Source organism: Micromys minutus, assembly GCF_963924665.1.
Source record: "Micromys minutus genome assembly, chromosome: 6".
Lineage (NCBI taxonomy): Eukaryota > Metazoa > Chordata > Mammalia > Rodentia > Muridae > Micromys > Micromys minutus.
In genome coordinates, this window is record NC_137975.1 from 41,626,701 (window position 1) to 41,650,067 (window position 23,367).

At 43.5% G+C, this 23,367-nt stretch overlaps 1 protein-coding gene across 1 annotated transcript in view; it reads left to right on the forward strand.

The window, feature by feature from the left end:
- Nucleotides 1-694: 694 nt before the first annotated feature.
- Nucleotides 695-23,367, forward strand: part of PRTFDC1 (phosphoribosyl transferase domain containing 1) — a gene marked incomplete at both ends in the record, with an annotated part of 82,402 nt that continues 59,729 nt past the window's right edge. Inside the window, 3 exons of the mRNA XM_080918483.1 lie at nucleotides 695-742; nucleotides 10,828-10,934; nucleotides 15,039-15,222. Coding sequence (XP_080774609.1) covers nucleotides 695-742; nucleotides 10,828-10,934; nucleotides 15,039-15,222 — 339 coding nt within the window. The remainder of the gene's footprint in view (nucleotides 743-10,827; nucleotides 10,935-15,038; nucleotides 15,223-23,367) is intronic.

The following is a 23,367-nucleotide window of genomic DNA, read 5'->3' on the forward strand; positions in this document are numbered from 1 at the left end:
AAAGAACCAGGGCGCTGGGCTAGAAGAAAACTGGGAGTAGGGGTTGGTTTAACAAACTCATAAAACAAGGCTTTCTAATCAGAGTAGAGCAATTGCTTTTAGCTATACCTGAGACACTTAGAGTCAAGTGGTAAATCAGATACAGTATTTGGTCAAAAGTCCCTGCCCTAGGCCCATCTCGGGTTTGGCTCCTGGCGCTTTCAGACTCTTTCCAACTCCTGGCAGGGCGCCAAGATCTGAAGTCCTCCGGGATACTCCGGCCCCCTTCCAACACCCGAGAACGCTCTGCACTGCCTCTCTTTAATGCATTGACTTGGGGAAAATGTGCATTTAAAATCTGGCAGGGAGGGCTCTTGGAGATTGCTGGCCCGGAGGCTGAAGCGATGGGTTTTGAGAAGGCAAACAAGGGACTTGCTTTCTCTCCTGAACGAATCGCAGGTCGGTCCCGTATCCCCGCGGGGTGCGGAGCCGGCAAAGGGGCAGGCGGGGGGTCGCCTGGGACGCTCCCCGGAGCGCGCTCAGGTGCATCAGGCGCTGCTCCGCAGCTGCGCCCCTGTCGACCCGAGAATGAGGCTCTCGACGGTAGTCCTGGCTTTCCCGCCCGCAGGCTGGGGGCGGGGCGGCCCCAGCCACATCTCCACCCACCCCCACATCCTCCGGGTGTCTGTCCGTCCCGCGTACCCCCGCGAGAGACATGGCCGGGAGCAGTGAGAAGGCGCCAGACTCCGGCAGAGGCGTCGTGGTAAATGCAAACTCCGGATTCCCGGCTCCCTTAGCTCGGCTCCCCTCCCCTTTCCTCCCTTCGGGGCACCCTTCTATTCCCGCCCCCACCCCCACCCCTTTTGCTGAAAAGCGTTCGAGTGAGAACCGGCCAAGGCTTTGTTCCGCCTCCGGCGGAGATGGCTGGCTTCTTCGCATCCAGGCCTCCCTCTCCACCCGGTCTGACAAAACCCCTACTAAAATCGCTCCTTCATCCAGAGTTCCCAGTAACTCCTCCCTCCCATCCTCCGCCTGGTTCCTGGCCTGAAAGCAGCCTCCTAGCGGGTCCCCGTTTCGGTTAGCCACAAGAAGTCCAGCCCGTGAGCCAGGCTTTAGGAAGACCCCAACATGGAGCTCTAGCCGCCCTTCTATTAGCACTGCCACCTAACTTCAATGACTTTTGAGTTTTGTTTTCAAAACGGCTACTGAGAACTAACTCTTCAGGGTACCAAGGCGCAAAGTTAGCGCAAGTGAATGTTATTGGAACTTTGAGTCTGGGGCCCGGCTCTGCAGAAGCCAGCAGCTGGAGTGCCCTATGCCTTGTCATTGACGGAAGACAAACTTGATGTGTGAAAAACTCAGTAATGTGTCAGGATGGAAGGTGGGGCCAGATCCAAACCTCTTCAATTCCGGTGACCATTCAGGTGTCTACCGTGGGGTACCCACCTCCCATAATCTTAAAATTAAGATCTAGCGGATAGTAGTTATGACTCCAGGATTGGGGTAAAAGGATGTGATGGTGGTGGGTGGGGCTAATTTGCCATTAAGATCTTCTTTTCAGAGCTCCACGGGTAATTCACAGCTAATCTCTTTATGGAAATGAATGGACTGAATTAGAATGAGTGGGTTGGAAAGGAAACACCTCTCAGTTAAATAGAACTGTTGGAGTTGAAAGGTGGGGCTCAGCTCTTAATTAAACTGCGGGGCCTGCCTTTTCTCGAGGAGGAATGCCTTTAGTCTGCCCTGCCAGGTTCTGCTCCTACGGTTGGGAACCTGACAAACTCTCTTCTTCCCGGAACTTGCATTCTGGGAAGGGGCACGGGCAAGCAGTGTGAAAACACACAGTTCAGATAATTCAACCAGCCAGGTGTGGGACAGGAAGGAGGGGAACAGTTCCTGGAAGCGGGTGGGGAGCAGTGTCTTTGTCCACATGATCAAAGGGTCTACAGTGATCAGAAACAGAGAGTAAACCATGTCGGGACCCAAGGCACAGAAACAGAGGACAGAGAAGAGATCACAGTATACGATTTGTGCTTTTACAATAAAAACACTCCCATCGCTGTGGGTATGATAGACCAGATGGGAAATGAATAAAAATACGAAAGAGGAAGTCATTATTTTTAAGGCTCACAGTTCAGGATGCCCTGTAAGCAACGTGTGCTAAGGTAGATTTGGAAAACCATTCACAGGTTAGTTTGGGGGATAAATGAAGAATGGAGTAAAGTTAAAAGGGAGAAATAAAAACTGTTAAGAACAAATGTCTGGAACACACCCAGATGTGAGAGGCACGCTGCAGATTCAAAGCCAAATCAAGGGACCAAGAATGAAGATCCGGATGGGAGAAAGCAAACAGGAGACAAGTAGATGCCTAGAGAAGTAGATGTCTAGAGAACAGTTTGATGGATGCCAATTCGCCAGGGTCATGAGATCATCACGTGTGTCGGATGTTTCCAGAAGAGCAAGTAGGATGGGGACGGCAAGAGGCCATTAGTAAGGATCACCGTTCAAATAGCCACCACTGCTAGACTACTTACAGTACTACAGTAGTGTGGAACATCTTTCAAATCGTGAAACCTACAGTACCACTGTATCACAAATACTAGATCCTTCTAAAGAAGAATGACACGATCCAGCTAGAGGTGTAGCTCATATAAAATGCATCACCAGCACCACAGATTATTGGAAATGAAAAGGAGATAAATTTAAGGTACTCATAGAATGTGTGGATTACTATAGTCTAAAAAGCAAATAAAGAACAGTGTAAATATAATAGTCCCATCTATTCATGTCAACGGAGGCCATGTGAAGGACACATGAGCACAGCAAGAAGTCAGAAAGGAGAGAAGAAGCTAGCGTGAGGCTTGGGTACTACACTGGTACTACAAGTACCAGTACTGCCCAAGTACCCCCTAAGTTTAACAATAACCAGTGTATGATGGAAACACACACCCCCACTTGTGTTAATTTCCCCAGTAAAACTTAGTAAAATTTAAAGAAAATTCAGGTGCTGAAGAAAGGAAAGGGTTGGGAAAGCTAGAGATGATAAGGATGTAGGCAAAATAGCAAGCTCCTAAGACTAGGGTTTAAAAAAAAATCACAAGAAAGTATAACAGTAAACATACCTTGTAACTCCAGAAGTGGTGCTACCCCGGAGGAATGGTGGGTTTATGGGCAAGTGTTGATAATGTAGAATTAGGCTAAAATAACTGAGTGAGAGAATGGGAAAACCTACCAGATGGACTAGTTAGAAAGGTCAGGAAGGCAGGCTCCAGACTTTCCAGTTTGGAGTAAACCACCCAATGTGTTTAACCTGTGACTAGGAAGGAAAAAACCCAGAGTGGATTAGAAGAGCTGTGGTGCTGAAGATGGTTAGAGGAATGAAGCTGAGTGACAATCATGACATCAGTATAGTTTGTGTGAGAAAGGGGACCATTGAGAGATTTAAGGTCATCCATAGCTCAGATCTACCAGACAAAGGAAACCCAAACAGATGGGTCTTTCCTCCCAGTGAATGGAAACAAAGGCAAAGACCCACGGCAGCTCTAGATGCTACCATGAAAGGATGACTAAGGTGTCAGCACCAGAGAAGATGTTGGTGTGGTCTCCTTAAGGTTCAGGAAACACTGTGGAAGAGTGGCCAGGAAGAATGTAAGAGCCTCAAGATGAGAAATGGGTTGGGAGAGAGTGGGGCATAAGGCTGTGGATCCGGAACCCACAGCAAATGGGCATGCTGACACTGAAGCCACAAAAGCCATCTGTGGAAAGGGAAGGGAACCACGGCCTTGCGCTATGCTGCTGAGGTGCTGGTAAACCTCAGATTCTAGGAGAAGGGGAAGCATGCCTGTGTACCCACTGTACCTGCCAAGCTCCAATGGTGGTTTCCAAACTCAAGATCATACAGATGAGCCTGGTTAATCAATACTGGACACTAAACAAAACCACATAGGGGACAGGTAATTATATGAAGAGGTTTTGGCTGGAAGCGGCCTGAGAGAAATGGAAGGAGGGAGCATCCAGAATACATAACACACATGTATGAAAATGTGCAAGACCAACTTACTAATAAAAAGTTAAGATGGGTCTTATCTGCAAGTAACATTCCCTTGGTTTGGATAGGAGGGGCATTATTGCATTATAAAGAATAAATAGCCTACAGGAATTGCCAAATGAAAGGATGTAGACAGTTCAGAGATCTTGCTCAAAGTTGGTTGTCATTGGTTTGGAGCTAGTAAAGTCATCAGCTGTACAGTTGATACTTGGTGGTTATTATCAGGGAGATATAGTCTTCTCTGTCCACCTGACTTTGGGTGGTGGGGGATGGGTCAGGGTCTTAAATATCTTTGTCTCCCCAGTTTGTGTTTTACTAAAGTGTTGTCAAAGTACCCATAGTTAGAACCTACATGAGTAAACTTGTTAAAAGATGAGAAAAATCAATGCTGCTGTTGAGTCTCTGGTTGACTCCTCTTTTTTTATCCATTTCATTCCCGTGGGGATGGGGTGGCGATGTAGATATCAATAAGAAGAAGGCAGCAGAAGAGAAAGGCCCTGGTAGGGAAGTGTTCTCCTGCCTATTGAGCTCTGTCCTTGCTTTAGCAGAAGAACCCGGGCCTCCGTTCAGCACCTGCATCCATTGTTCTAGTGGGCTCTGGACCTGGCCTGTTGATGTTGCTGTCTGGGGTTCTGTGCTGATGGAAGGACAGCCACATTTCAGCCAATGACAATCGTCTGTCTGGAGGGAGGTAGGACGAGGTGGATGGCCTTGGAGGGAGATGAAGCAGGCTTGAGCTCTGCCAGCGTGTTTCTGAGCTGCTTTTCCCCCTGGGAAGAAATATTCTAAAGAAAAACAAATTAGAAAGCGGTCAACGTAACTTTAAATGTGACCAAGAGAGTCAGTGGGTTCTGGGTTTGGATGTGGTAGAAAATGACTCAGTTACTGTGTTGTCACCTCTCCAACTGAAGATGTTTTGCCTCTTTGAACAGAGAAAGCATTGTGAATAAACTTAGAGCATATTATCTATGATACTAAAACTATCCAAAGATTATTTGCTTTTCGTTTTTGTTTTAAAGCTAGTGAAGCCCTACCTAAAGTTCAACGCCCCCATCTCTGCATCCCTTTAAAGGTAGATTTACAGATACCCACACCATCTTCATACAAAGACCAAACCACAGTGTTGGAGTCTCATCTCCTATTGTCCATTATCTCTGCAGCAAAATCACCATTTCAGATTAGCTGGAAGTAATGACCACGTGTGATCATGAGAACAATTTTAGAAAAGTGCATTTCTACTGGATTTACATTTACTGGGTCAGCTGGGCTAGTAAGACTTTAGCAAGCAACACTGAGGTGTTTCTTCAACTGAGTTAAAATGTATTTATATAAATGATTGTATGAGTTATATAGAGAACGGATGCTTCAGTATAGTTACACGGCCAATGTCACTGCATAAACACTACAGGACACCATGTGCTAGGGAGTCTTATACTCATGATCTGTCTTATTTAACATTTTCAATAGCTATGTGACATAGGCCTTGACTTTATTTTAGAGACATTGAAGTGTCCCCAGGTCCCATATCTAGCAGACTTGCCCCAGAGGAATGAGACTCTGACATCCACATTGCTCATGTTGCTCTGGGCCAATGTCTGCTCTGACTATTTTCTTGTATAGGTGTGTTTCCTAATTTTTCTATTATCTTTTCCTGTTCTTTAATATTCATGTGAGGTGGGTATGAGTGTATAGTGTATATGTGTGCATATGTATGTATGTCTATGTATATATTTACATGTGCATGTATGTGTTTCAGTGCGTATGTATGTATATGTATGTATTTATTTGTATATATGTGTCTATGTATTTGTATGAGTGTATATGTGTATGTATATGTGTGTATCTATGTGTATGTATATGTGTGTATGTATGTGTACATGTATGTGTGTATATATATGTGTACATGTGTGTATATATATGTGTATATGTGTGTGTTGTGCAATTTTTAAGTATTTGTTATGTATTGGTTTTTGCACTCTGTTTGATGTTATCCACTCCATAAGTTTTATTGTATCTCATTTAAAGAAAATGGAATCAGGACTGGGCACCGTGGCACATACCATTAATCCCAGCACTCAAGAGACAGAGGCAGAAGCAGGTGGATCTCTGTGAATTTAAACCCCAACCTGGTCTGATTAGCTACTTCCAGACGAGTCATGGCTGCACAGTGAGATCCTGTCTCAAAAGTGAACAAATGAGCAAACAAATGAAGGAAAGGAACAAACAAAGGAAGAAAGAGGGAGGGGGAGAGAGAGAAAGGGGGAGGGGGAGGGAAGGAAGGAAGGAAGGAAGGAAGGAAGGAAGGAAGGAAGAAAGGAAGGAAGGAAGGAAGGAAGAAGGGAAGGAAGAAAGGAAGGAAGGAAGGAAGGAAGGAAGAAGGGAAGGAAGGAAGGAAGGAAGGAAGAAGGGAAGGAAGAAAGGAAGGAAGGAAGGAAGGAAGGAAGGAAGGAAGGAAGGAAGGAAGGAAGAGAAGTAGTCTCCTAATCTCGTGGCAGTAAACCTGAGAGTGGACAGGCCCTGGAGGTGGAGCGTCATCTCTGACTCAGAGCAAAGAGCTGTGAAGATTTGCACGGGGCGAGGAAGCAGCTCAGGCGATCAGTAACCACCAGGGATGTGAGTGAAAGAGCTCCAGGAAGTGCAGTGGGTACTGTGGTGTGGTCCAGAAGGAAAGCCAAGTAAGTGCTTGGCTGAACTCCTTGGACAGTCTTTACTGGTCTATCACAGCAGCTGGATGTCATTCAGGTGCAGCTGTGACGCTACTGACCAGCCAGGCTGGTTACAGCAGGCTCCTAGTATATCAGGATGGCACCAGAGCTGCTCCATACAAGTTCACCAGTCACACCCGCCAGCTTGCCGGTGGAGGTACAGTGAACATGGCACTCTGACTGTGCAGATGATGCATACATATGCCTTGGCCAGTGGGACAGCTATGACTCTGCAGAGCTCTGGACAGTTGTCATTTCTATCACAAGCTGACAAATGAAGCATCGAGGCTGGAGTTCACTTACTCAATTGCTCAACATTTTTTTAGTCTTACCAGATCTCACGTCAGTGGTCTGAGCATGAGAGACTGGACAGAAAGAAGATAAAATCTCTGCCAGAAGTAGCTCACATTCCAGTGGGGATAAGACAAGTTAGAACAAACAGACAGACAGAAGCACACACACCCATGCCCTCACTTATACACACACATTCATACACACACACACACACACACACACACACATATATACTCATGCATGCATACACACTCACATACATACATGCACACACACTCATATGCACATACATGTAGTAGTAATACATGCTAGGAAGGAAAGTAAAATGAGATGTGAAGGACACAGCAATGGGATTGGGAGGAAGGAGAGGGCTGCTTTCTATCTGTAGCCAGAAAAGCCTCTCTGCCATGGTGACATTGAATGAAGACTGAAGAAAAAGAATACACAAGCCCCATGGTTATTTGCAGGAAGAGCATTACAGGCCAATAGGCCAATGGAATATCAAAACACTAAACAATTGTCAGGAGATTCAGTCATCCGGGAGAAAAATGGCTAGAGCGAACAAAGTAAAGGAGAGAGTACTAGGCAACCGAGAGGGGGATTCTTGTGGACCTCAGTGAGGACTCTAGGTTCTACTCAGCGTGAAATGAGAAGCCCTTGTGAATGTTTGAACCAGAGATGCATTTGCATGCTGCCATGATGCAAAGTCCACTTCTCCAAGGTGACAAACAACCACATGTTCTGCCATTTCTGCAGCAGTCCAGGATGAAGTGAGGGCAGTGGAGACCCAGATCAGGACGGGGAGGAAGCAGTGGAAGTTGCTCAGGTGTGGTTCCGCTGACACTGGGAGGGAATTGGGGCAGGCATGATCTACTGATTGGCACAAACATTAAAGGAAGGAACGAAACCAATGCCAAGGTTTTAGTCTGAAGCAACAACGGTGCCGCCCTTACCTGAGAGAGGGAAGGGTTAACTTAGGGGGAAGAGAACATGAGATGAGAATGGCTTGGGCTCTACTGTCAAACCCCATTTCTAAAACCAGAGCCCTTCATGCCGAGGAGGGTGGGAGTGGGATGGGGGGTGTCTTGGTATAAGACCCTAAACCAGAGTCGAACAGATCAGACAGAGCATGTGAATGAATGGAAGGTGTAAATGTTCTCAAAGAGCCTGACGTAAAGCCTTTGCTGAACCAGAGCTGCGGGGACCCAGTGAAATGAGCAAGGGAGTCACAATGTGAGAGAGGCTTCCAGGAAGAAGTGGGGAGACCTGGCCTTCCAAGAGGGAAGTGAACGTTGGCACAGAGACAGGGAATAGAAAGAAGGGTCGATAAAGACAGATGAAGGGGGTCAGAAACCAGGAAAAATTAGGTGTTCTAGAAACTCCTGAAACAAAAAACAAAAAACAAACAAACAAACAAACAAAAAACCCCAAAATATTGCCATGGTTCTTGGCTGGCCACCAGAACCTATGGCTGAGAATATCACATGATTCGATCATGAGACATGGAAAAGTCAAGTTGGTATTAACTGAGAAGCTTCCTTCCTGATAGCTAGTTTTCTTTTCATTAGAAGATGCTATGCCCTGTGAGCTAGAATGACAGACATGACAAGACACACCTATTGGTACCCTAGTGGACTGAATGTTAAATGTAAGGGCAACCACAGATTCCTGGTTGTATTTGAGACCTGCACCACAGAAACACATGCCTAGTACTACAGATATGGCCAAGAACTATGGCTGGTGAACTCGTAGAACACAGTACTGAAACTTTTACAATTATTTTCCTCAATGGACATTGTATCAAACCGCCCTGTAAATTCCCATCTCTCTACCCATACATTAGCGTGGCTCTTAGACCTCATCAAAGACGTTTTTGTGTACTGAATGCCCATTAATGCAGAGATTCCCAAAGAAGAGAATAAGTAGCTATGGAGTGCTTGTCCATAAACAGGACATCTGTATCACATCCTTCCCCTACGAGGCTCAGGAACCATCTCAGAAGAGAGAGCAGAAAGATTATAGAGGTCAGAGAGGATCAGAGGGCAACACAATGCTTTGCACAAGATAAAACCATTGCAGTCATAAATTCTCAGTGTCTGCAGTTGCCTGCACAAGACCTGTACAAGATCAATCTAGTCAGCATTTTAGCTTGGAGAAAGGCTTCATAAGCGCCAAACCTAGTGACCAAATCTAGTGGCTTCCGGGGGAACAAGAGTCAGTTTTGTTTCTAAGGGTATGGCATCTGGTAGATCTGGTGCTCCATTGCATGATGAGCCAACACCCACTAGTGTAGGAGCAACACAAATTGGACTCAATGGGACTTTTAGAAAAATGAAGTACAGGAGATTGGAAGCAGTGGTAGACAGTCAATCTGAGAGGAGTGAGGAGGAGTCAGGCTAAATATGAACAAAATGCATTGCATGCATGTATGTCTTTCATTCTTAAATCCAGCAAGCTCCCAGGCGGGTGGTTGGAAGCATGTGCCAGCAGCCAAAGTGGTGTAGCAAAAACTCTCCATCACAATGAAATGCTCAGATACTTAATAAAATATTACATATATGCACATATACATGGCAAATAATGTCTACACTGGAAAGCAACCTGAGGGCAGGGACTAGATATATAAATGAGCAGGAGAATCAGGCTGGGTCTATGTTATAAAAGCCCTCCATGGCTCAGAGCTGGACAGAGTAGTCACAAGGGTGGGAAATAATCAAATAACAAGAGACATAGCTACAGAAAGGTTTTAATGAACAACGCTTTCACTATTGCATCTTTTTTTTTTTTTTTTTTTTGTCTATGTGAAGGAAAAGTAACTTCTACTGTCAATTTCTTCCACATATTGTTCTTATTCTAACCAGAAAACTTGTCTGTAAATCTTAAGCAAGAGAAAGGTTGGCTGGCTTGCTAGCATTCTGTGTTTTGTGAACAGGCCCATTTTCTTGGGCCACTACATCCTAACCAAGACTCACTGAAGTTCCTTTCAGAGAACATCCTTTCTTAGTCTTTACTGCACTTGCAAAGGCACCCAGAAATCTGGGTTTATTGTAATCCCGGATATACTTTTCACAGGTAAATAGAGGTTCAGAATATATTATGATGCTGTATATTATATGATTATACATGTCTACAATGTAGTCATAATATTTTTATAATATAGATACAAAGTATATACTTCTTATATGTCCTTGCTTGTATTTAGAGTGCCAGAGACTGAGCTTAGGGCTTCAGGCATGCTAGACACCTTTATAGTGCTTAATAAATATGGTCTTCTATACATTTCTATCAGGCTAGGTAGAGACGGTGAGTTTAGGGACTGGAGAGGTGGTTGGGTAGTTAAGAGCACTGACCACTCTTGCAGAGGACCTAGGTTAGATTCCCAGCACCTATACAAATGGTTAAAAATTACCTGTAAATTCCATTACCAGGGGATCTAATGTTCTCTGGCCTTTGAGGGCACTTGCATGCATATAATACACATAAACTCATGCAGGTACACATACAAATAAACAAAGACAATAAAATCACTTTTAAAAAAAGATACCAGGGTTGCACTTTTGTGGTATGATGGTTCTGAGTAGAGGATATTGTTGATTTGGTATGCAATTGTTTTATTAGGTTGCATAAACAATAATCTTGTTCTACTAAGCTTATCATAGCTTGAGGGGATATATTAATTTATCGAGGTGTAGATCTAATCTCTATGTTCAACATTATTCTGCTTCCAAATGATACTTTTTGTTTTTACATTAGAAAATAAATTAATGAGCAACACCATAACCACACTACTTTGATTTACAGCTTCTGGATAACTGGCCAGGATATGATTTGGATTTATTCACATACCCACAGCACTATTCTGGTGATCTGGAGTGTGTGCTCATCCCCCATGGCATCATAGTGGACAGGTGAGTGAGTCCTGCCTCCTGTATCGGCGGCTCAGTCTCTCTGAGCCCCCATGGGCCCAGGTTAGTTGACTCTGTAGGTTTCTTTTGGTGTCCTTGACTCCCCCTGGCTCCTACAATCTTCTTCCCCAGGATTCCCCAGACCCCACTTAATGTTTGGCTATAGATATCAGCATCTGTTTCCATTACTTGCTGGGTGAAACCTCTCTGATGTCTCGTCAGCAAGTATAGCAGAATATCATTAATAGTGTCAGGGTTGGGTCTCAGGCTGGGTCAGTATTGCTTGGCCCTTTCCTCAAATTCTGCTCAATCTTTTATCTCTGGTTTTGTGGCTGGTGTTCTAATCCCTCCACTGGAAGTCTTGCCTGGTCATAGGAGATGGCCAGTTCCGGCTTAACATTTCCACTGCTACCAGATAGTCACCCCCACCCCCCCCACCGCTCCACCCCCCACCCCACCACTCCAGTCATCTCTCCCAGCACTCTCTTCCTCCTCCTCCCTGCATCGGATTCCCCCTCTTCCCTTACTCTTGTGAGGCTAAATTAACTGTATGAACCAAGTCCTTAAAGCAAAAGGAAGTTCAAAACCACCCACAAGACAGTCCCCTGAGTGTTATCTGCCAGTGCCCTTGTCATTCATACACATGTCAAACTAAGATTTCTACTGCCTGAGACGTGTGTGTTGTCTATTGCCTCCGTTCATAATGTATCACGAAAATAAGTTCTAGTTTGGAGTTTATCGTGGAAGAAGATGGATTTCCCACAGCAAACACGTTTGATCCTTAAAAAGGAAAAAAATTCCATCAAGTAAATTTGGAAAATTTTGCAGTTTTCCAAAGTGCAAATTCTCATTAGCATTTTACAGATTGGGAATATTTGCCCCCCCCAAAACTGTAATAGAGGCTCTTGACTTAAACAATTATGTCAACTTTATCTGTGCAAAAATAAATTTATTCACTTTTCATATATCTCATAAGCAATTTCCCTTAATAACAGTATGGGAGGTCCTGTCTATAAACAAATTCTTGCATTTTTTCACTGGAATTTTATCATTTTAGTCAACTGTACTCTGATTGAAATCATAATCAAGTCTGGGTAAAAGGACCTTAGCCCTTTCCCTACACAGGGGAGCTGCTTAGTGAACGCATTCAAGGGTGTATGGTTATCCTTTATGTTTAAAATTCCTCCATAAGTGGTCCAGGGTGGGGCCCAGGAATTCAGCCCTTAGCTTTAAAACAAACATTACACTTACTTTACTGAAGTATTCTATGATTTCAGTACATTTTTATCCTTGAGCCCATCTCCACGGTCCTTTCTTACAACTTCATTAATCTTCTAATCAGGTTTCTTTCCTTGGAAATTTCTCTGGATGTGTCATAGAAATTAAGTCATAAAACATCTAATCAGCAATCCAGCAGCCAGTGAACCTTACACTTCTAATTTGGATTTGTATACAGTATAGGTACAATTCTTGAATATATCTTTTCATTTCTCCTAGATTAAGCCCTTGGGGTGAAATTCTGGGCTTTCTGGTGAGTTTCACCAACTGCAGGTTGTTTCCCAAAGTGACTGTGACATTTCCTAGCCTCACTAGTAGTTCAACAGGACTGTTGTCTTCACATATTTGCTACCATTTAGTATTCTGTCCTTTCGGCCATAGACATTCTACTTTATGTGTGATGGTATCTCCTGTGATTTGAACTTACACTCCCTGAATCATTTGTGAGCTTGTCGGCTGCTCTCATTCTTTCTCTATGGGGTAAAAGGTCTCTATCCAAGTTTTTTGCCAAATATGAATTATCTAAATTCATAAGCCTGGTGGTGATGATGGATGACTTTAATCCAGCCGAGGCAGACAAATCTCCATGAGTTCGAGGTTGACATGATTTACAAAGTGAGTTCTAAGATAGCCAGGGCTATACAGTGAAAACATATCTTGGAAAATACACGCACGCGCGCGCGCACACACACACACACACACACACACACACACACACATTAGATATATAACATATATATTAGATACAAATCCTTCATCAGATTATAATTGTCATAATTTTTTTCAGTTTTGATGTTTTCATTGGAGTATTTTGAGAAGAATGTATATTCTGCTGTTTGTTGGAGTTTTCTACACACATAGGCTAGATCCAGTTTATCAACTTTCTCCTGATTTCCCAACTGCTGGATCTGCCTGTGCCTGGGATCCAGAGGGAGTGTGGGAGTCTCTGAGTGCAGTGGTGTCCCTTTCTTCTTGCTGTTCTGTCACTCATCTGCCATTTCTGGGAAAATCCACACTAGGACTGTCATGCTTTCTCTGACGTCACATTCTGACTGACAGTCATCTTACTTTTCATTGGCTTGACTTGTTCTCATTTCTTCCAGTTAACCTAAGTCTGTGTGTGTGAAGTGGGGTTTGGGGAGCTGGGGAGGTGAGCAGTTGGTAAAGTGATGCAGACCTGAGTTTGATCCCCAGAACCAAGGTGAAAAAAAAATGATGAGGTAACCTGGGCCTGTAATCCCAGCTCTGAGGAGACAGGCAGACCCCGGGCTTGCGGGGCAGCCAGCTTATCCTAATGGCTAAGCTCCAAGACACACTGAGACCCTGTCTCAAAAATATGATGGATATCTTCTAAGAAAAGATACCCTAGGTTGACGCTGGCCTCCATCTGCACATGTACTTCCATATATATGCACGTAAATACACCCCACATACATATGCATATCCATGTATGTACATACATATGTGCACACGTGCACATATACATCCCATAGTAAGTAGTATGTATGTACGTACACATGTACACATACACTAAATAAATAAGTGTAATGAAAAATTTGTGAATTCAGTGCATCATTGTAAAAGCATGCCAGACACTCTGATGTGCAATCTTTGGGTTATCATATTTACACAAATACTACCTGAAAACATAGCTAACATTCTATTTGTGCATATATATGAACATGTAGAAAGTGTTCAAATAAATCTGGATGTATAGAATCCATGTTATACAGTAGAATATAGACATGATAAAGTTATATATACATGCATAATTCAGTTTGTCTATTTTAATCTCACCGAATTTTAAATGCCCACAGGGATTTGCCGCCTAAGGTAGACATTTGACCCTGCCTCTGTTCAGGGTTTTGCTTTTGTGTGAGGAGTGGCTGCACACTTGTACATATAGAATGAGTAGAAACCTGTGAAGATAGTGCCAGAGCGCAGACAGGAGCAGGCCATTGCTGCTCATTGACTCCAGGAAGCATTCTCCATATTGGATTCCACACTGCATTGCTACCTTTTCCAATTGTACTGTGGTGTGCTGCCTTTGGTGAATATATGATTCTTTTTAGCTACTCTGAACTTGACGTTTCCTCCAATATGTTACTCTCTGCCTTAAGGGTTTCTGTTGCTTTGATAAAATACCAGAACCAAGAGCAGCTTGGGAAGGAAAGGATTTACTTCATCTTACACTTGTAGGTAAGTCCAGGACATCACTGGGCGAAGTAGGAAAGGCACTCAAGCAAGGTGGGACCTTGGAGGCAGGAGCTGAAACAGAAGCTGTAGAGGAAAGCTTGAATTCTTATAAAACCCAGGACAATCTATCCAAGGGATGTCCCCACCCATAGTGATCTGGGTCCTCCTACATCACTCATTAATGACGACCACACCCCAGACATTTCTACAGGTCAGTCTTATAGAGGCCTCATCTCCATTTCCCTTTCCCACACAAGTCTAGGTGTCAAGCTGACATAAAAGAAACAAAAACAAAAATATCAGCTTTCTATTTCCACTTTCTTTGCCATAAAATGGGGATTTCAGTAAATACCATCAAAATGTTTTAAAGTTTAACAACAAGTGCTGTAATGATAGAAAAAAGCACACCGTGCATGATCTCTAACACTGTTTCTGACATACAGGAGCTATAACATCATTGTCGTTAGAAGTATGCCGTCAACGCTTCGGTTCCACTTTAACAGAACTTTTCTGCCTGAAGCATTCTGTTTTCCAAGTGTCTTTCCATGATCACTCGAATGATCTCATCCATATAGAACACTGTGAATCTATTGGTTGTACATTATTGTATCTTTCATTTCTTACTCCTTTCAGAATTGAGCGGCTGGCTAAGGATATAATGAAAGACATAGGCTACCATGATATTCTGGTCCTCTGTGTCCTGAAAGGGGGTTACAAGTTCTGTGCTGATCTTGTAGAACACCTCAAGAACATCAGCCGGAATTCAGATCGATTTGTCTCTATGAAGGTTGACTTCATCCGGCTGAAGAGTTACAAGGTAAGATGTTACATGTTCTATTGCCATTGCATAATTGTCAGAACTCACAATTTCCTTATGAAAATGAAGACTTGTGTCTCAACACTAAAAAATGGAGTTCTCTGTGTAGTCCTGGTTGTCTTGGAATTCACTCCCTAGACTAGTCTGACCTTAATCTCAGAGATCTGCCTGCCTTTGCCTCCTGAGTGCTGGGACTAAAGGCATGCTCCACCATGCCCAGTTTAAGTTTATTTTTTAATGATCCAGATACAACAATTACAAGAATTTAGGTAATATACTTCTATTTTTACATGTACGGAAATACTCTTTGGGAATGATTTCTGCATTTGTTCATATGAAGGAAGCTGATGAGTGTGGTCAGTATGAAGAAAGTCTGGTGGAGGGCAATGTGTTTTGTGCTGAGTGTTATTCTTGTTCCTGGAGTCCTGTGGGATGGAGTTCAAGCCATTGGGGAAACCTGGTTCTCTGCTGTCATTACCTTAGGGGGAGAAGGAAAGTCTGGAGCAGATGTCAAGGTGAGGAGACCAGGCCAGGGTCTTCCACAGAAAGCCTTCCACTAGCCTATGGTGGCTTCCTGACTGCCTCTGGATGGATGGAACTGATCTCCGTGGGTTTCCAAACACATTTTTCAATTTATCTTCTCTTTTCACCATATTGTTAATTTATGGGATACTTTTTATTTAATGGCCAATTAATTCAAAACTAGGGTATTGTTCATTAAGAGACTCCATTGGTCAAAGCCGTGACCTATTTTCATTGATCAAACTAGTTGGCACATTTGAGTTCTATCGCCAGTCTCAGTTTGCTTCCTATGGGTACCTATCCACACCAGCCCAAAATTAGTGGCAGAAACCGACAGTTTTATTTATGGACACTTTCCTGGATTAGACATCTGAATGTGTTTATAGTTCTCCATCTTTTCTAGCTGGATTTTGGTCAGCTGAGGTTCAGGATCCTTTTCCAAGAACTGTGGTTGTAAGTCAGTTCCCATGTTTTTCCTGGAGGACGTGCCTTCCCTTCCTCCTGGGAGTCTTCAGGGGATCCTCCAAGGTCAATTCACAGTGGAGTTATAGTTTCCTTCACACCAGATGGGAGGCTGTCCATTCAGCAAGGGCCCTGCCCTTATTCTAATTATTGGAATGATTAGGTTTTGTTGTCCCAGTTAGCTGACTAGGTATATAACCCGGGAGGTGGGGGGTACGGAATTCTGGCCACATTTTCCAGTTTCATTCACACTCAAGTGAAGAGGGTTGTTCAGGACATGTTTACAGGGAATATCTGTTGTGTCTGTTAAGGTTGTTAGTGTTGTGGTAAAACACCATGACCAGAAGTGACTAGAAGAAAACATTTATTTCACCATATAACTCTCCATCACTGAGGGGAGGAAGTCAGGGCAGGAGCTCACACAGAAGCTCTAAGGTAGGAATTTAAGCAGAGCTGTGGAGAAATGCTGCTGACTTTGCTGTGATAGTGGTGGGTATGCTATTACCCACAGTGAGCTGGACTCACCCACATCAGTCACCAATCAAAACAAAACAAACAAACAAACAAAATAACCCACAGTAACAGACTTGCCTATGGGCCAATCAGAAAGGCATTTCTCTTCCAAGTTGGCTCTAGATTGTGTTGGGCTGATATAAAGACAGCCAGCACAGCCATCTTTAGGATATGCTTGGAATTCTGCCGACAGTTTTCATGTGACACTTTTCCAGTTGCCTCTGGTTTAGAACAGCTGCAGGTGTTTATCAGCGGTCTCACGCTCCCCCCCCCCCCCATTTATTTATTTGTTTTATGTAAGTACACTGTCATTGTCTTCAGACACACCAGAAGAGGGCATCAGATCCTGTAACAAGTGGTTGTGAGCCGCCATGTGGTTGCTGAGAATTGAACTCAGGACCTCTGGAAGCACAGTCAATGCTCTTAACCACTGAGCATCTCTCCAGCCCATTGTGTTTTTTTGAAAGCTTTCTTTCCCCTCCTTTTTTTTTTTTTTTTTTTTTTTTTTGCCTTGGTTAAGTGGCTTTCCCTCCATCTTAACAAGATTTTCCTCATTCACTTGGCCCTGGTCTTTACTGTATTGTCCTAGCACATTAAAAAAAAATTTTTTTTTTCTAAAATCTTTTAAGAGTAAAAGTGTGGTTTATTGAGGTTCAATTTATATGCAGAAGCATTCATCACTTTTAATTTACTAGGTTTCAACACCTCTCACTGTATAAGAATCTGCAATCCACATGGTTCCTTTTGTTCTTGTAGTAACCCTGTCTCCCAAACCCCAGGGCCTGAATTACTGCTGTGTCCTCTCCTCTGCCATGTCCTCTCTCCTGAGAGCTCTCCTTCCAGTCCCTTTCATACTTGCCGAACAGTCTGTGCCTAACAGTCTGCCTTTAAATTAATTTTTTTCAAAGGTATTCAGCAATTCCTTGATTTTCTCTATTATCTTACTGTTCTGATTTACATCTATAAATGCTTTTATGGTCTTTGTTTTCTTCTTCCTGTTTGCCTTTTTTCCTGGTTTCATAAGACAGAGATTTAGCTCATCGGCTTGGGATCTGTCTTTCTTCCCACTATAAACATGTGATGATGTAAGGTCTCTCTTAAGAATATTTTTAGCTATGCTAATTACCCCATTGGATCATTACGCAATGACTTTGTGTATCGAAACTTCAGTACTTCGCATTATTCCCCATTAACGTGTTCAATTCTAAGTTGTTAAATAAAACAAACCATAAAAATTGAAGGAAGAAAACAGAAAAACAAACAAAAAATTTTTTCTTCATCTTATAGATTTTGATATGCTGCAGTGATGTTCAAAGCTTTTTTCTAGTTCTGGTTGTGACTTCCTTTCTTTTTTTCTTTACTCCATTCATTTTCTCTTCTTGAAATGCACCATAGAAGTCCATCTCTTCTTCCCTCCACTCTTCAGCATGGAGAGACCTCTGTGTGCGCCACTGTGACTAGCAGGTCTTTCTCTTTTGTTTGTTCGTCTTTTTTGTTGTTGTTGTTTAATTTTAACCACTTGAAGAAGGTTTCTAGCATTTTTTATTATTATGTCTGACTTAACTCTGCTGCAGAAATGGTACTTTGTAAGACTTCTGTCCTTTTGGGTTTTCTGTGGCGTGGTCTACTGTCTTGCTCGAACCAATAGCACTGTATTTCACGTCAGTTCAATTGTGCTGTGCTTTTTCTGACACTCTGGAGCCTTTTCACGTCTAGCTCTTTCAGCATTCCCACCCCAGCCTCTCACCTAGAGGCGTACATTCTAACACCTGAATACCATCCTAACCCACGCTTCTATGCGATCAGGACAGGGAAAATGTATTCATTTTGAAAACAGAGGCACTATGTTCATTAGCACTGCATCTAGGCAGATGACTTTAAATCACCATGGTATTTCCTGGGGGTTGGGATGCTGCAGCTCTTCCCCAGGCTCCCAGGAAGGAGGAAGGCAGCAAGTGACATCATCTCTTCACTGCTGTCTTCAGTCTCACTCGTGTGTATTTTTGTTTCCAGCCTGCACCTGAAGTCCTTTCAAGCCCAACTTCAATGTCTCTGCTTTCTTCTAAGCCAAATATTTCTCCTGTTTATCACCCAGGTAACACAGATCATCTCCCCAGCAATTACCTCATGAAACAGTCTGCTGCTCACTCAGGCAGGACATCCTTTAATTACAGGGTATCCAAAATAGATGGGAAACCCACAGTCATAATCTGGCCTATGGTGTGAGCAATTCTCCACCCCATGGCATATATGTGGCCCCTACTCTGAGATGCCTTAGCTGCTAGGTCAGTTGCTGGAACTGGTCATCCCTTTACAGAATGGAACTCTTTCAGCATACCTGAGGGCGGAGGCCAATAAAAAGCAAAGCAAACAAAGCAAACCCTGTCAAATGGGGAGAGCGAACTAGCTCACTTCCCTGCGAGGTCTGTGCGTCTTCATTCCTGCACACCATTCATGGGGTTCACACATCTGGAAAACATCTCTGTGATAACTTGCTTCCAACATGTACTCCCACAGCCCATGCTTGGTTTTCTCTAGCTCTCGACTGTAGTCTGGGAGGCCACTAGGGTTGGGGTTGTAGTCTGAAGATTGTAGTCTGGAACTAGCTCTTGACTTGCTCTCTCTGCTTCCCGGGTTGCCATGAGGAAAGCACCCACGAGCTCCAGCAGATCTGCTTCTCTGTGCCTTGGGGACTGAAACCCATGAGCCAAAATATCTGTCTTCCTGTGTGTCTGTCAAGTATCATAATGATAACAACTCCCACTGTGTTGATCTGTCTGCAAATGCCCTCACCATACTCCCAAAGATTCCAAATCCTGGTAAGATGAAAGTCAGGACCAACCGTCACACTTTCTATCCTGGTATCTGATGTAAACTAGAATAAATTAAATGTGACACTGAAAGACAGTGAAGAGTTTGTACCCTTCCCTTTCTCCCCATTCAAAGCCATGGGTAGGAGCTATTTGCACCTGTATCCTAGGAAAACAATGCTATTATTCTGAGGAGAACAGGAGAGCTTGTTTTCTCTCTGAAGTTTCAGTCACCTTGTCCCAACCCTGAACCTCCATAGGTTATATCAAGGGTACTTTGCCCAAGGCTGTCTCCTTAGACCTCCCAGTGGGAGGACTAAACACCTCAGGGCTCTGGGCTGTCTGACTTGTCTTTGTTCTTATGTTAAACTTTATGAGGAACTGAAGTAAATTTACATGAATGGTAGCAATCTAGAGACTGATTGCTTAGAAATTAGCATGAGACTGGTATATTATAGGCATGTTGAATATTCCTGTACTTTAATGAAAGGAGGGGCCTTGAAAACCTGAACCCTCTTTCCTCCCTTCCCCCAGCACTTCTGTTTCCCTCCAGTCCTTCCTGTCTTTCTCCTGATGCTGTCAGCACTAGCTAGAAGTCTTATCTCATTTAACCCTCTTTGAATTCCTGCTTAACGTTCTCTTCCTCCTTTCACCCGGGTCAGGTAAATCAGAGTGCCACACAAGCCAGCAAATGTAGAAACAGTGTCATAATCCAACCCCAACTGTCTCTCAAGCCTCTGTCCATTGTAGTATACAAACCTTTCCCACAGAATTCCCCAGGGTTTTTCCAGGAAACTTCACTGTTTTATAAGATATTGGTTATCTTTTCCTTTAAAGTACACACAAAAGAAAACAAAGTTTGTTTGCATAAGTATCATCATCATATAACAATTTGCTTTGAGAAGCAATCAAATCTGTAAGTCTTGGATGAAAAGGAAAAAATTGCATGTGTGGCGTCCCGTGTGTACACATGGTTGTGCTCAGTAGCTTGTCCTGTGATACTGACAAATTTATATTATTATTCAGCATTTATTTGTAATTTTTTTTCGTAAGAAATCAAACCTCTCCTAACAGTTTCCTTGCCTGTGGGCAAACACTCAGCCACCAGAACCCAAAGGCACATTATATCTTGCAACCATTTATTTTCTTCTACTGCTTTATATAGTTAAAAGTTTAAAGTCTTGCCTTTTCTTTAGACTCCAACGCGTGTGCATTCACAGGGAGATTTTGACTCTGGCAATTTTATGGAATACTGTGAATATCTTAAAAGACCTCCTCTTAAAACCCGTAACAGTGCTAGGGGAAATGGACTCTGAAGAACATTTCACATGCTTTAGTGCTGCTCAAAAAAGAGTTAGGCATATTCGGGGGCCAGTATGACATCAGGATGCTAAACTGTGGCCGCAGGGAGGCTGGAGTAGAAGAGCGTCCATTTTGGCAAACACTTGTCAGAGGCAGATGAGAAAGTCTTGTATTCAGATAAAACCGGAACCTGGATGAGACACTTCACCCCATCCCAGCCCCACCACCAACCCATCACCATCCCCCAACTCTCCCTAACCACATCCCTGCTCGTAATCCAGTGTCCCCAGAGCAGCCTCCCTATCCTTCATGAAAAGCTCAACTCTCCAGTAATGAAAGACCCAAAAGAACTAGAGTGTATTTGTCCATTACCGCAGGAGAGTGAACTCCTTCCTGCACAATATTTTGGTGTGTGTGGTGCTAGGGAATCAAGCTTCAGTCCTCACAAATGTGCAAGCACTCTAGCACACAGTCAGCCTCTTGTGAGACTTTTAAACCCAAATCTGCACAGCAAAAGTTGGAATTTTAGCTTAACTCACCCCTCTAGTCCCAAGTCCCAGAACTTCCTTCTAAGATCTAGGTTTTAAATTTGATCTCAGGCCATGATCTCTTCATGGTGCCTAATAAAAGCCAGTCTAAACTTGTCTGCAGGGAGTGCCCCATTTGAGGGAGGATTCCTAAAATCACCTCTCATTTAACCTAAATGGAAGCTGAGGTGGGAAGCCTTTTGTAGTATCTGTTCTTAGGACTTACAGCGGGCAAACAGATCTTCGAGTATTTGCAGGGGAGTGTTGTTGGGCTCCAGTGGTAGATTTTCAGCCAGCCAGCTTTTATGTACAAGGATGTGGTATTAGTCAAACTTTTTTTCTTAAATGTTCTAATTTAAACATTCATCAACTTACGTATAAGCTAGTGTAAGGATAAAGTCCTAAGGCAGGTTGCATTTTCACCAATTTGGTTAGCTTCCCTGTAAGCACAAAAAATATTCACGCTTTAAGACTTTACAGCTCAAGAAGGCATGCTATTTAAAACAGGCTGGGGTTCCCCCTACATTCGCACCCCTCCCCAGACATCCGCAGGCCTCTCTTCCCACCAGTTCTTTGAAAGTGCTGTGCTTTGTATTAATTCATAATTCTTGTGTGAAGGCACCACAAGAAAAAATGGGAGGTAAAACCCAACCCAGAATGTAACCAGAGTAGGTGTGCGATTAACTACGCAGGGATGTGAGTCCCTGTGAAGCTGGGAGCTGGATTACAGAGAAACACTGAAGCTAAGACTGACCAGAGACCTGCTCCTAGGAAGGTAGAGAAGTGCTAACATCTGGTTTGGTTTGGTTTGGTTTGGTTTGGTTTGGTTTGGTTTGGTTTGGTTTGGTGTGGTGTGGTGTGGTGTGGTGTGGTGTGATGTGGTGTGATGTGGTGTAGTGTGGTGTAATGTGGTGTGGTTTGGTGTTTTTTCCCCCTCTCTTGGTGTGACAACTGAGAAGGAAGGTTTAAACAAACCATTCGCAGTCCATGCTGGTGAACAGGAGCAGACTGGATGAAACAGAGCCAGCACTGTAGTATCTCACTTTGTGCTGTACCGAGCCCCCTGCTGAATTGGCTTTGTTCATTTCTTTTCATAAGACTATTAGGTGTTCAAAAATCAATGGTTTCATTATGATATTTTTCTACCTATGTAACATTCTTTGTTCATTCTCTCTGTCTCTCTGTGTGTCTGTCTGTATTGTGCTCGCTCATGCGCATGCACACGCACACACGCATACACAAGCAGGCAAAGAGCTAAATTATAGAATGAAAAAAATAACTTTAAACCAAAGGGCCGATGAAAGACCAAAAAGTCTAAAACATTTTATTAAATCTAAGGCATCATGGCTGCAAACTACATTTCTCTTCATGTTCCATCAAGAAGAAAAATAAAGATACTACAAACTAAACAATGGTATGACATGGGTTGTTAAAATGCACCCTGGTTTTGGAGATAGTAAGACGTGAAGGAATTCTGCAACCTGGAATTGATTTCTTAGGTGTGACAGTTCTTAGCAACACCATATGCAAGGATTCGACTAAAATATTATGAAACACATTGTCTTTCCTCTTCCATTCTCAAACCTTGGATCCTGTAACAGTGCTCTAAGATCCACCTTAAAATTGATTGGAAGGAGGTGTGAAGGCAGCGCATCATTAGACCTTTGGACTGCAGCTGAGCTGCAGCCCTGCTCTGGTGCATCCTGACTCGGTTAGTAAGGACTGCCCACTTTTTTCTGTGTCTTCTGGTTCTTTTGTTCTTATTCCAAGACTTTGTAAATGTGCATGTGTATTTTATCGCCATGGGTGTGTGTGTGTGTGTGTCACCACTTGGGCCTAGTTTCTGTGGAGACCAGAAAGGGGTGTAGATTCCTGCAACTGGAATGACAAATGGTAACGAGCTACTACTTGGGTGCTGGGAATCAAGCCTGGGCCCCTGGAAAAGAGGCCAGCGCTCTTCACTGCTGAGCCGTCTCTGACTTGTGGATCATGAGATACATTTGCTGCTG